Source organism: Centruroides vittatus, unplaced genomic scaffold (assembly GCF_030686945.1).
Source record: "Centruroides vittatus isolate TY-2023 unplaced genomic scaffold, ASM3068694v2 contig_484, whole genome shotgun sequence".
Lineage (NCBI taxonomy): Eukaryota > Metazoa > Arthropoda > Arachnida > Scorpiones > Buthidae > Centruroides > Centruroides vittatus.
In genome coordinates this window covers 1388767-1402358 of record NW_027122274.1, presented here as the reverse complement: position 1 = coordinate 1402358, position 13592 = coordinate 1388767, and the positions used below count along the sequence as shown (strand labels likewise).

Below are 13592 nucleotides of genomic sequence, written 5' to 3'. Positions count from 1 at the left end.
CAAGGAAATATCGAAAAATCCCTTTTCAGTATATACTCTGTTGACGTAACCTATTAAAACGCAACTAAAAACGCAAAAAACCGCATGTAAAATAGTATAATAGAAACCAAGTTCTTTGCGGTAAGCCATAATCCTGTCCATCTCCCTTCCAGTGGGGGGAATTTCGACATGTATATTATATAAAAACACGTGCGTATTTGAATGCAATGTTGCGTCAAAATTTCAAAGGAATTAGTAGGAACAAACGAACGTTATATTTTATTTATATCGATAGATAGAAAATGATCTGCTTTAGTCCATTCTCACAGAAAGGCATAATGCCTCACAGAAAAGCAAACTTAGGTCGTCGGAGTTAGCGCCATCTGTTGGACATAAAAGCCTTAATCCTAGATGATATCTTTTAATTTACATGAATGTTTAACGGAATAACATATAGCCTATGTCCACCCTGAAGGTCCATTCTAAATATTGGTGAAAGAATTTTTGAAATCGGATGAGTAGATTCGGAGATTACCTGTTACAACCAAACTTAGTTACCTCTTTATATATTAGTATAGATTAATAGAATATCATCAACGTATCTTTTATAGAATTTTACACCTCGTATGCTGCTAATTTTGTTATCTACATCTATCATGATTAGTTCCGCTAATTTTGGTCCTATTAAACATAGAACAAGTCAGAAGATATATATACATAAGGACCTAGCTGAATTAAAAAAGAAATTTCTTTTAGCGGGCTACCCACAACGAATATTAAATAAATGGGAAATTAAATTAAATACTCCAAAAATACCACATAACAATGACCAAGCAAATAATATGAAGTACACTGCTTTCCCATATATCAAAGGCCTATACGAAGAAATTAACAAAGAAATCAAAAAACTGGACTATAAACTTGCACTGTCATACCAAAAACTGTCTAACAGATTAAAACACCTCAACCCATTGAAAAAACAACAAGCAATAACTGAAACTAAAAACGTAGTATATAAGATCCCTTGTACTTGTAATAATAATAAGCACTATATAGGAGAAACAAAAAGAAAATTGGGAGTCAGATTAAAAGAACATATAGCTGACTTAAAATATCATAGAATAAATTCCGTTTTTCATGACCATTGTACTCTAAACGGTTGCAAAATAGATAAAGATAATGTGGAAATCTTTCATAAAGAAAAAGAAACATATAAAAGAAAGTTTAAAGAAAGCATAGAAATTATAAAAAGTAAGAAATGTATAAATAAAAACTTTAGTATAAAAATAAACGAAAATTGGCTCAGCATATTATAAATGGAAACTAAGTAAATTCTTTCTATATAAACCAAAAAGTAAATTATTTTTATGTAAAATAATAAAATAAAATTAATGCCTTTAAACAGGAGTTTGCCACGAGGTGGCTCATCTACCACATCACTATGTAAATGAATCAACAGTCATACGCACCAAAACCAATAAGAATTCGTTTGTACAATAGAGCCTCTGGCTTCGATGAAAAAAAAATCGATTAGATGACAAAAATTAATTAATGTACAGAGAAGTTTTAAAACAACTTTATGTTTGCAAAGATCTGTGATTTGAAGTTGGCTGAAGAGGGGCGTCAACAGCCCGAAACGTGTACAAAACTTAATACACGTATCAACTGAAGAAAATTAGTGATGAAATTTGCCATGTGTCCGAGAAAATACACCATATAGTTAATGTTCAAGTTGCAGAATAAGCACCGGCACGGTTTCATAAATACTACAATAAGAATTAAGGAAACCAACTGTTTATAAAGCACACGAAATGAAAAACCCAATGATATCTCCAAAAACATACCTGTAAACCTTACTGGTAGAAAAACTGCCATCAAGCATGCGTAGATCAATCGTTTTCAAATTATTCCCGTTTTATCTTATATGTGTACGAAACATATTTTAGTTCAATAAAGTATAACGTCATTCAATAACTACGTTTTACATCATAATTATATCGCTATGGAAAGTCGTGGTATCAGGTCAGGACATCAAGTTCAGTACAGTGGGTGATCGCTTAACGAACAGTTTGGACTGCGAACAAATCGGACAACGAACACTTTCGAAAGATTTTTATGTTCGGACAACAGAACAAACACAAAAAGAAGCGACGTGAAATAACGAGTACCAATTGGTCTTCCCTTGTCTCCAGGTGACAATTTGAAATCTTTCGGAGCTCGGGAGACCTAGACATCGACGCTGAACCGATACCGATCGGATAGTATTCCTCCGAATTTTAAAACTCTCCCTTGTAATTCCAGCCTTTTGTTTGCTACCTTTCTGACAAATAATTGTTTATAGTTTTCGCGAGACTGTCGGGCACTCGTTAAGTTTTGTGTCGGTTTTTATTTTTAAAAAAATTTGATAATATTATAGAGCCTAAAAAGAGTGGAGTGTCAAGAACCGTGTTCACCACAGAAACGAAGCAAAAGATAATAACCATGGTAGAGAGTGAGCAGATGTCTGATGTTGCTAGGCAGTGTGACTTAAACAGGTCTACAATAGGCACAATCTTAGCTAAGAAAGTTGTAATCAAGAAGAATCCAGCAGCTAAATGAGTAACGATAATCATATCTGAGAAACAAAAATGTGCTATTCATGAAAAAATGAAGAGATTTGCTTTTAATTTGAATAAAAGAAAGAGAAATGAAAAGATATGTACAGTAGAGCGTCGAAAAGTGGAACCAATTGGGGACTGGGGTCTTTCCAGTTAATGATTTGTTCCAGTTTCCGACTTTGTACGAAAAAATACATTAACCTGTCCGATGTTCAAATTTTTCTCCGTTGCGTATCGCTTCCTGTTGAATTTTTCTCCGTTGCGTGTCGCTTCGTGTTGAATTTTCGTCGATTTTAAGCCTAACGAAAATTTTTATAATAATCATCGAGGCTATCGTATCGTTAAAAATTATTTCTGCATTTTGTACAAACAAAATAAATATATTAAAGAATATAAAAAACATGAAAGTTATACTTTAGAAGTAAATTTAGTATCAAAAACATTCGATTCAGCACGACACAGTCCGACTGAAAATCGTTCCACTTTCCGGCCATTCCACTTATCGACGCTCTACTGTAACTAGTATGACTATCATTGAAGAGAAAGCTAGAGAAATTTTTGAAGAACTGAAGAAACAAACTCCACATTCGTTACATGAGGAGATAGAAATCAAGACTACCACTGGATGGTTTTCAAAGTTTAGAAAGAGATCTGGCATTAAACCTGGGTATATTCTAAGCCAGACCTGGCCAACCCAAATTGTTTCGCGGGCCACTTTGATCACGCGTAACATTACGGTGGGCCACAATTTAGAAAAACATGCTTTTAAAATAGTAAAACAAATACAAAATGAGCAAGTTTCTATTGTTATACCAAGAGTTAGTACTCGCACTTGCGCATTATAACAATGACACAAGCAAATTTTCATTTATTTCATTTTGGTATTCACATAACGGCAAACAAAAGTTTTAATAAATATATAATATCGCTTAGCGGGCCACACAATTTAACGTGACGGGCCACATGCGGCCCGCGGGCCGCGGGTTGGCCAGGCCTGTCTTAAGTGGTGGTTGTGACGAAAAAGGTAGTGATAAAGCCGAAACGGGTAGTGATGAATCCGAATTTTAGTAGTAGTAAAATTAATTACCTAAACTAAATTTTAAAAATTTTAAATATGATTGTTGACGAAAAATTCATTGCGTTCTCATTAACTCATTTATATTCCAATATGAAAACAATACAGGTTTATTTAAACAAAATTACATCGTATGTATGAATGTTATAATTCAGAATACCGTGCTTTAGTCAAAAATATATTTTTTATATATTCGTTGATAATAAAAAATTGTTTTTTTAATTTTCTATTTAAATCTTTAAAAAAAATTACAGAATTATGCATCTTGTTTAATTTTAACATCATCGCAACAATGAGTCGTCCTCCAGGTTATGAGGTTTATAGTATACATTGTAAATTATGGGTTATTGGGTGTTAAATATATATATATATAGATTTTTTCCGGGTAGTGATGAATTTTTCTTAGCATATATGCTGCATTAAACGTGTGGTAATTCACGGTGAGTCTGCTAGTGCAGATAAAGAAGAAGCTGAGAAATTCTTTCTCAAATTTGGAGAATTCATTAAAAAAGAAGAATATTGTCCACAACAAATTTTCAATTGTGATAAAACTGACTTATTTTGGAAGCGCATACCGAACCGCACCTACATCCCAAAAGACGAGAAAAATATTCCTGGGCATAAATCTATGAAAGACCGATCGACATTACTTTTGGATGCTAATGCTAGTGATGATATGAAGCTTATCTCGCTTTTTGTCTATCACTCTGAGAACCCTCAAAAAAATTCCATAATTAAAGATTGTGGATGTGGAGATCGAATAAAAGGGCATGAGTCACGCAAGTTCTTTTCAAAGAATGGCTGTTTGAAGTTTGTGCTGCAAGCATCATGGATTGCCTTCAGGTCAGTGAATAGCCATTGAAAGCACTGTTGCTATTGGATTATGCACCAGGACACCCAAAAGACCTTGGAGATAATTTGCTGGAAGACTTCCCCTGGATGACAGTTCAGTTTCTACCTTCGAATACCACTTCGTTGATCAAGAGGTTATTACAGGTTTCAGGAAATTCGAGCACTATTGTACATTCGAGCACTATTTCGTCAGTGTTTTGAAGCATGCCAGTTCTTCTCAACGATGACATTAAAAACGTTTTGGAAAAAAAAAAATTGGTATTCTTGAAGCTATACGACTCATTCAAAAGGCATGGTCAGAAATCAATCACTCAACGACAGTTGAATTCTGCTTGGCGAAAGCTGTGTCCCTCCTGCATTCAGGGAGACAGGGATGATGTCCATAAAATTATGGATGAAATTATGACAACTGCTAGAGATCTGGAATTGGAGATGAATGAAGATGACATTGAAGAGCTCATAATGGAACCTGAAAGTGACCTGACGACAAAACTAGAACTCTTGAATGAAGAACGCCAAGAAACTTAGCGAGATGTGTTTCCTTCTGAAAAAGAGGAAGACGAAAAAGGATCAATGCTGATATCTGCTATTAAAGATCTTCTGAAGAAGTGGGAGGATGTCAGAACAACGGTCTTAGAATGGCATCCAAACCGGGTTGAGGTTAATAGGCTTAGGGATCTCTACAATGGCAATGCTATTAGTTACTTCTCAAAAATCCTGAAGAATAGAGAAAAGCAATCGACATTGGACAGATTCTTTAACGCCCCACAAGCGGAAATAGAACATGCTGTGTATATGATGTATTTTTATATATTACATATAAACATAGCAAGAAAGTATATAATATTTTATTTATTTTGGGGGATCTCCAGAACGAATTAATCAAATTCCCAAAAATCTCTATGTAAATCGATAATCGGTTAACGAACAATTCGGTAGCGAACACGGTCTTGGAACAGATTATGTTCTTTAATCGATCACCCAGTGTAATCGTTCTGACATCAAAAGCTATAATAGTGGTGTCAAGAATTTTTATTATATATAGTTTCGGTATCGGTGCCAATGTCATTTTGGTTAGATTTACCTTAGGTAGCCAAAATGGCGGCATTTCCTATAACCTCGAAACAGATCGTATAGTGACAAGTAACATAGAGGGAGATGTTTTACATTACGTGGTAAATTATGCAAATTGTCAATTGATAACAAGCCTTTGTGATGGCGCAGTTTCAAAAATCATAAGTATCAATAAATTAGTTATAATTTACGATTAAATGAGGTAATAATAATAATAATAATAAGTTATATTTAAATTAAATTAATAACATTCAAAAGTTACTTAAAATGTAGTAAAAAAGATATTCTTTCTTTGAATAATTTCTTATTAATTACATACTAATGGATGCATTAGATACTAATTCTGAAGACTTTTGAATAAAATGTACTACTAGACAATTCTATCTACTTTTAGAATCTGAGTATTTACATTTAGGATTAGATTCCAGAATTGGCAATGATTTCAAGTTTGCTGTAAGTTTAGGCATTCAACATATAAAGGAGGTTTGTAAATCTTGTTCAAAACTATGTAAAATAATTTATAGAAATGATCGGAATTCGTGTATTTTGCGTTGTAAAAGTTGTAGGCGTAACAGTACACCCTTTGAAGGCACATTCAAAGGAAAATGTGGTAAAATATTATGGGCATCAATATTGTCATATGGCACTACGTAGGATTAGAATGTACTGTACTTCAGCGAATTCTGCAATTGCTGCAGGAATATCTACGAAGGCAGCTGTTGATTGGTGTAATTATATACGTTTTACTAGCTGACCCGGCCACGCGTTGTTGTGGCTCAAAATGTATCTATTATAAATGTATAACACTTCCCCGTGGGGGAATTTCAAAAAATCCCTTCTTAGTGTACATTCTCTTGACGTACCCTATTAAAACGCAATCAAAAACGCATCTAAAATAGTATAATAAAAGCCGAGTTCTTCACAGTAAGCCTTAATCCCGTCACTTTTCCCGCTGGGGAATATCGAAAAAACCCTTTTTAGTGTATATTCTGTTGACGCAATTAAAAACGCAAAAATCGCATGTAAAATAGTATAATAGAAGCCGAGTTCTTCACGGTAAGCCTTAATCCCGTCCATCTCCCCCCAATATGGAGAATTTCGACATGTATATTATATAGAAACACGTGCGTATTCGAATGCAACGTTGTGTCAAAATTTCAAAGGAATCGGTAGGAACAAACGAACGTTATATTTTATTTATATAGATAGATAGAAAATGATCTGCTTCAGTCCATTCTCACAGAAAAGCAGAATGCCTCACAGAAAAGCAAACTTAGGTCGTCGGAAGTTAGCGCCATCTGTTGGACATAAAAGCCTTAATCCATATATAAATATATTTTTGAAAGGGGGAAATGGTGTAGGGGTATGAAAAATAGTAGCCGATTCTCAGACCTACTGAGTATGCATACAAAATTTGGTAAAAATCGGTAAAGCCGTTTCGGAGGAGTAAGGTAACTAACATTGTGACACGAGAATTTTATATATAAGATAATGCTAGTTTCCATGCATAACATGTCTAGGTTTAAGATTGGTGGCCCCAACAAAATAGTTGAAATTGATGTAACTGTTATATGTAAAAGAAAATACGAAAAAGGTCGAAAATTAAAAAGTACCAAATGGGTCGTAAGAGGGATTCGTAGAGAAGACAAAAGTAGCTTTATCAGTAAAGTAAATGACCGTTCAGAAACAACTTCAATTGGATAATTTTTAAATTTGTAAATTCTGGAAGTATAGTTTATACTGATGAATGGGAAGGATATAACAACATCGATAAATTGGAAGGAATACAAATTGAACATAAAACGGCAAATCATTCAGAAAATTTTGTTAATCCTAGAACTGGTGTTCATACACAGAATATTGAAAGATTATGAAGAATAAGAAAAACTTGCCTAAACCAGGGGTCGCCGAAGTGGTCGATATAACATTATAAGGGGGTCGATTATCAAGCTTAGGCTAAGGATAAGGGGGAGCTAAGGATCAAGCTTATCTGTCCCACTGATTGTCAGTTACAAAAATTATTAACAAATATACAATAAATGAAAAACAAATGCAAAATTAAAAGAAATGTGTTAAAATAGTAAGTGCTTAGTTTTGCTTGTAACACAAACTTTTTGGTGGGGGTCGATGTGAGGTTTCGAAAACTTGTAGGGGGTCGACGATCAAAAAAGTTTGGCGATCCTTGGCCTAAATATTACACCAAAGACCTTTCAGATTCATATATGTATTCATTCATATACAAAAAATATTTGAATTGGCCGTCGAAAAGCCATTTTGTTTTTATTAAGCATTTACGAATATATGTCCCGGTTCCGGAAATATAGCAATATGGAAAGAACCTGATAGTGTACCTGTTGCTCCAGTAACTATAAATAAGAGGAAATTGAAAAAAAGAAAAAGAAAATAAATTAAATACAACAGATAATAGGAAGGGCAAAAGAAAGTCCACACGTGAAAAGGAATCTACATCAGAAAAAATGAAACGTCGTAAAAAAGAAACTAGTGATAAGTAAAGTAAGTAAATTTATTTTTTATTATTTTTATATATTTAATAATGTTTGGAATATTTTCTAATATCTTAATATAAAAAAATGAATCACGTGGTATTATTTTAATTAATACAGTAGACCCCTATGACACGGTAGATACGTTCCATGTTATATGAATCCGTGTTGTACGAGTCACTTAAATACATGAGCTAATTACAGCCCGGCACGTGTGCAGTTTAGGGGCTACGGCTGTTTGAAATGTTTTCTTCCATAAAATTAATCGATTCTAGACTAATTTCACTCAACATTTCCAAATCACGTATAATTTTTTGGGAATAATCCATATAAACTATGCTATAAACAAAAAATTGTAGGATTACTTACCGAGTGTGCACCGTTCAACGACGCCATTGCTTAAGCTTGTTTTCGTCGCGGAGCGGCTCATCGAACGGCAAGCACGTGTTTCCTGATCAGCGAATTTTTCGCAGAAAAATAACTTAACTTTGGAGACATCATTAATAAAAATATAATTTTTTTGTCCGTTGAATAATAAATGTTTTTTAGTAGGTCCAGTGCTCGTTTCAACTCAACGGTTTGTACAATATCCGCTATTGGTCCAGATTCGACCAATCCTGTCGCGACACGAGTCGGCGATGATGGTTTACCGTGTTATACGAGTCTCTTTTAGCGTGTTATACGGGGTCTACTGTACATATTACGTAGTAGAATTCAAAATGGCGACCGGAAGCGCCGACCAAATTGGCGACTGCCGCCATTTTGGCTACCTAAGGTATATCTAACCGTCATTTTTAATAAAACAATATTTCGGTTTTCAAACTCACACTTGGCGGTGCAGCTCCTTTCACTGTTGTTTTAAAGTGTACTGTACAGTACATAATGTGATAATTCCTTCAAACTGTTTACAATGAAATAAACTTCAGAATAATTAGTAATAAAATAAATCCGTAGTGCACCGCCAAATTTGCGTTTGGAAACCGAAATATTGTTTTATTAAAAATTATTAAAAATTGGCATTTGGATATTTGTAATTACCTTTACCTTATAATGTAAGATATTAAAAATAGAAATGTATATACTGTATGTCTATAGTTGAAACAACAATCATTAGTATTTTCTTACCATCCATTTTTCTTATTTGGTAAAATAGAATAAAATTCTTTCGTTTATATTTCGAATAAATAGTGCTGCCATCTGACAAAATTTAAAATGTGTTATACTTAAAAGAACCAAATCAGTCGATTTGCTTAGCATAAATCAAAGTTTTAAATTATCCTTCTTAATGTAAAAGGATAAAATATTATTTTTCATAAATAAATTTTTGATTTGTTTCAAATTTAATTATCTTATTTATATTATAAATTAAGTAATTATCTAGAGACGGTACGATCGCCCCACCAGTGGCCAAAGGGTTTTCGGGTGTACTATAGATTACTCCCTATGGAATTTCAGGACTTTGATTATATATTTGAACTCAGGGGACCGAGACGAGTTCAACGGTACCCTATTTTTGGACCGGAGACGAAAAATAAAAAAAAAGTTATCACACTTTTTAAGTTACCATACGTTTTTAATGCTCTCATGCAAACGGCACCGTAGTTGCTAGTACTGCCATCTTGCGGTAAAGTCTGCAAACAGTGTTGCCGTTTTGAAATTTCAAAATGTACTGAATCTCCTTCAAAAAATGTACTATTTTCCTTCAAAATGTACTATTTCTATGGTTGGTTGCTTTTGATATTAATATACCATCATACTAAGTTTTTGTGCTTATTTCAAATTCATATTCATAAATACTTTAAGTGAATATATATATATATATAGGTTATATATAGGCACGTAAACAAAGTATTCATGAAAAAATATATATATGTATACTTTCAATCTGCCACATAGGCACTTCATTAAATTAAATAAAAGAATAGTAAGACAAAACTTTCTTTAATAAAATTAGCAAAATCAATTCTACAAGTATAAAAAATTGCAAATCTTATCTTACAAGTTGAACAGATGTATTATGTCGTCTACATCTTCATTCTCTTCTGTTTCGGTATCGTGGATAGCTATTGGGTGAGTTTCTTTAAGTTCTGGGATCCAATCGTAACATTTTCGGTTTTGGGTTTTTAATAACTCTTTTGATAGCAGAAAAGCATTACAAGTGTCAACCTGAAGTCTATTGCGAATCTTTGTCTTAATTAAATTAAGTTGTGAGAAGACTCTTTCCACACAAGCACTAGAGTGGGGAAGACTCAACAAACTTGTTGAAAGTTTTCCAAGTATTGGAAACATCACGTCGCCATTGTCATCTTTAATTTTATTTACTTCATACCAGAAAGTTTCTAGGTTTTCAACTGCACAACTGGTTAACTTATCACGAATTTCAGGCAGCAGTTGCCATTCTGTGTTCAGCTCTTCATACTCATGTTCAGGCACAATATTAGGAAAATGTGTTACCAGGTTTACAACTGACCTAACATTTCCAGACAAAGCAATTTTTGGCTCCAACTTTGTTATTTCCTGCAAGATCAAATCATCAAAAGGAAATTTCTTTTTAATTTCTGCACTTAAAACAATATAGAAAGACTGAATGCTTGAGAGAAATAGCTTCATGTCTTTTTCAGGGAATTTATTCTTTGCAATCTGAACTTCGCACATTGCACCAAGATATATTGTTTCTATTCGTTGAAAATGTCGTGAATTTTGAGTGTCTATCTTGTTCAGCGGTATTGAATCCACATAATCTTTTTTCAGATAGTTGTGCAAAATTGTTTTAAACAGAGAAGATATGTTTGGCAGAAGTGATGTAATACGTGGCCTCTCGCTTTGAAAATTAAGGTTCATTTTGTTGATGAGTTCCAAAATGTAAGATAAAAAATGTAAATACAACTTATTAAAGGGATTCTGTAAATCTTTCAGTAACAACTGTGCTGTATGTATGTTATCTTCCACAGCAGCTGCTGTAAAATAAAGAGTGAGTGCATTCCATTGTTCTAAGGTTCTATTGACTACTGCCTGCCAGGATAGCCATCTTGTCTGAGATAAACGTAACAATCGATGTGGTTGGCCATCTACAAATTTTTGAAATTCACTAAGTTCATTGATCCTCTTGGAGCTATGAGCAAAGTAAGCATATATATTTCTAACGAAGTCTTCAATTGTCCGTGGAAGTTTGTTGCAAGCCTGCGACACACATAAGCTAAAAGAATGACATACACATCCAAGAACAAAAATATTCGGATTGTCCTTTTTAATTAACGCTTTCACACCACCAGATTCACCCATCATCACAGAGGCATTATCCGCACCAAATCCAATCATATTTTGTGCAGGAATATTTAAATTTATCAAAAGTTCCATCATTGAATGATAGATAGCTTCAGCAGTTGCTTGCTGAACTTGCAACAGTCCCATAAAGCGATCCCTTGCTTTTCCAGAAGAGTTATCAAAATACCTAGCAATCACTGCCAAGCATTTGGTGGAGGAGATATCAGTCGTTTCATCAATAATTAAGGAAAATTTCACATTTTGTAACACTGAAGTCATTTCTTCGCAGCTTTTCGCAGATAATTTTTCTTTAATGAGTTCTGTTGTTTTCGTTCGGGCTACTTTTAGGTCTTTGGCAATATTTGAATCATGGCATACGGACTGGATAAGTTTAGGAAGGTGATCCATAATCTTTATTGGAAGATTATGCTCTACACAAAACATAGCTAATTTCAGCTCAGCTTCTAATTTTTCTTGTTGGTTTGATTTTCTTTGAAAAGCTTCTAGTAGGCCTCCTGATTTTACTGTTTCAAGGCTCTTCATTGCTTGTTTGTGTTTTGTATTGGTGGCATGTCGTCGAAGGTGACAAACATTTCCAGATATGGTTTTTTGGCATACTGCACAAAATGCTTTATTTGGGTATACTGTAGATCGTGTTAACGTATATATATATATATATATAACAAGAAATCCAACTACTTGAGATCGAAGGAAACAAACAATCAGCTTCGCTTTTGAAAGCAGCTTCGCTTATATTGTCCCAAGGTGAAATTTTATTGTTTGATAATGTACTTAAGTTTATTAATGTAGTAAAGTTCAAAATAACCAGTCGGGTTGACAAACCACAACGTTTATATTGACGAAACAAACATACAAAATAAATACAAAATAACGTTTACAACTATAGTCTATTTATCCTAACTTGGCAGCTACTGTAAACAAACTAAGACACACCTCTCTTTGTTTATTGGCTTAAACCCACGTCCATCAATTAGAAACCGCGTTGCATCTCATTTGTCCGCAGAAAATAGTTCTTCGTTATTTATAAAATCATTAATGAAATACTAGTCGCTTAGCAATGATTATAAATGTAATTATTTCATATTTGTTAAATTATTATTTTAATAAATATTTTCACATTCTGAATCACTAAAAATAAACTTTTTCTGGTCATACGCACTATAATGTCTTGGTTTCGTTTTCCATTCATTTCAAACTGTGTGTTGTCGAATTACAAAAATGGAAAACTTGAATGTAAATACGATTAAACATCAACAAGGAAAATCGCTGAGGAGCTCGGATAAACGAATAGTATTAAATTTGTTTAATTCTCTAACTGAAACGAATCCGGAACTCTGTGTGAACGATATAGTGAAAATGGTAGCAAAGACAACAGGGATATCAGAAAGAATCATTTACAGAATTCGCAAAAAATATTTTACTAATGGTAAAGTAATAACTTCTTCGAAAACCCGTAAGCGTACTCAACTTGTTGACAAATATGATGAATTCACAAAATGTGCCATTAGAGGTAAAGTACACAATTTTTATTTCTTAAATGAATTACCTACGGTAGATAAGGTATTACAGGCTGTTAATGATGATCCAGATTTACCAGACTTTACTCGATCCACGATATATAATTTGTTAAAATTACTTAATTTTAAATATACAAACCGTAATAGAAATAGTAGATTAATTGAAAGAGACGATATCATTTTATGGCGAAGACAATATTTACGAAAAATAAGAGAAATGCGTTCTTTAGGCCGTAAGATTTACTATTTGGACGAAACGTGGATTAATGCGGGCCATACCAAGAATAAAGTATGGAAGGATTGTTCAATTACGTCATATCGCGAAGCTTTTGTGTCTGGACGATCTACTGGATTAAAAAATCCTTCTGGAAAGGGAAAACGAATAGTTCTTGTTCATATAGGCAGCAATTCAGGTTTTCTTAATGGTGGTCTATATGAATTTGAATCAAAGTCAACAAAAGATTACCACGAAGAAATGGATGGAAATAATTTCAAAAAATGGTTTGAAAAAATATTATCGAAATTAGAAAGTAATGCTGTTGTTGTCATGGACAATGCTCCATATCACTCTATCAAACGCTCCATAGGAATTGAGGAGAAGATTCCTAATTGTAGTTGGAAAAAAGCTGACATAATTTCTTGGTTGGAAAAAAATAGGGTTCGTCATCAACGAAAAAATGTTAAAAATAGAACTTTTGGATATTGTTAA

The 13592-nt window shown here is 33.5% G+C and overlaps 3 protein-coding genes across 3 annotated transcripts in view; 1 reads left to right on the top strand and 2 right to left on the bottom strand.

Moving 5' to 3' along the window:
• LOC136977965 (uncharacterized) overlaps positions 1 to 9298 on the bottom strand; it is a 37743-nt gene extending 28445 nt beyond the window's left edge. The window contains exon 1 of the mRNA XM_067273579.1: positions 9207 to 9298. Within this exon, the coding sequence (XP_067129680.1) occupies positions 9207 to 9213 (7 nt within the window). The 5' untranslated portion in view covers positions 9214 to 9298. The remainder of the gene's footprint in view (positions 1 to 9206) is intronic.
• Positions 9299 to 10076: 778 nt separating this feature from the next.
• On the bottom strand, positions 10077 to 11888 carry LOC136977946 (zinc finger protein 862-like). The gene has a single exon (XM_067273561.1). The coding sequence runs from the start codon at positions 11886 to 11888 to the stop codon at positions 10077 to 10079; it is 1812 nt and encodes a 603-aa protein (XP_067129662.1).
• Positions 11889 to 12584: 696 nt separating this feature from the next.
• On the top strand, positions 12585 to 13592 carry LOC136977945 (uncharacterized). The gene has a single exon (XM_067273560.1). The coding sequence runs from the start codon at positions 12585 to 12587 to the stop codon at positions 13590 to 13592; it is 1008 nt and encodes a 335-aa protein (XP_067129661.1).

Excerpts from the sequence above, each read along its gene's own strand:
- LOC136977945 (XM_067273560.1), top strand. The coding sequence starts at position 12,585 with ATGGAAAACTTGAATGTAAATACGATTAAACATCAACAAGGAAAATCG.
- LOC136977946 (XM_067273561.1), bottom strand. The coding sequence starts at position 11,888 with ATGAAGAGCCTTGAAACAGTAAAATCAGGAGGCCTACTAGAAGCTTTT.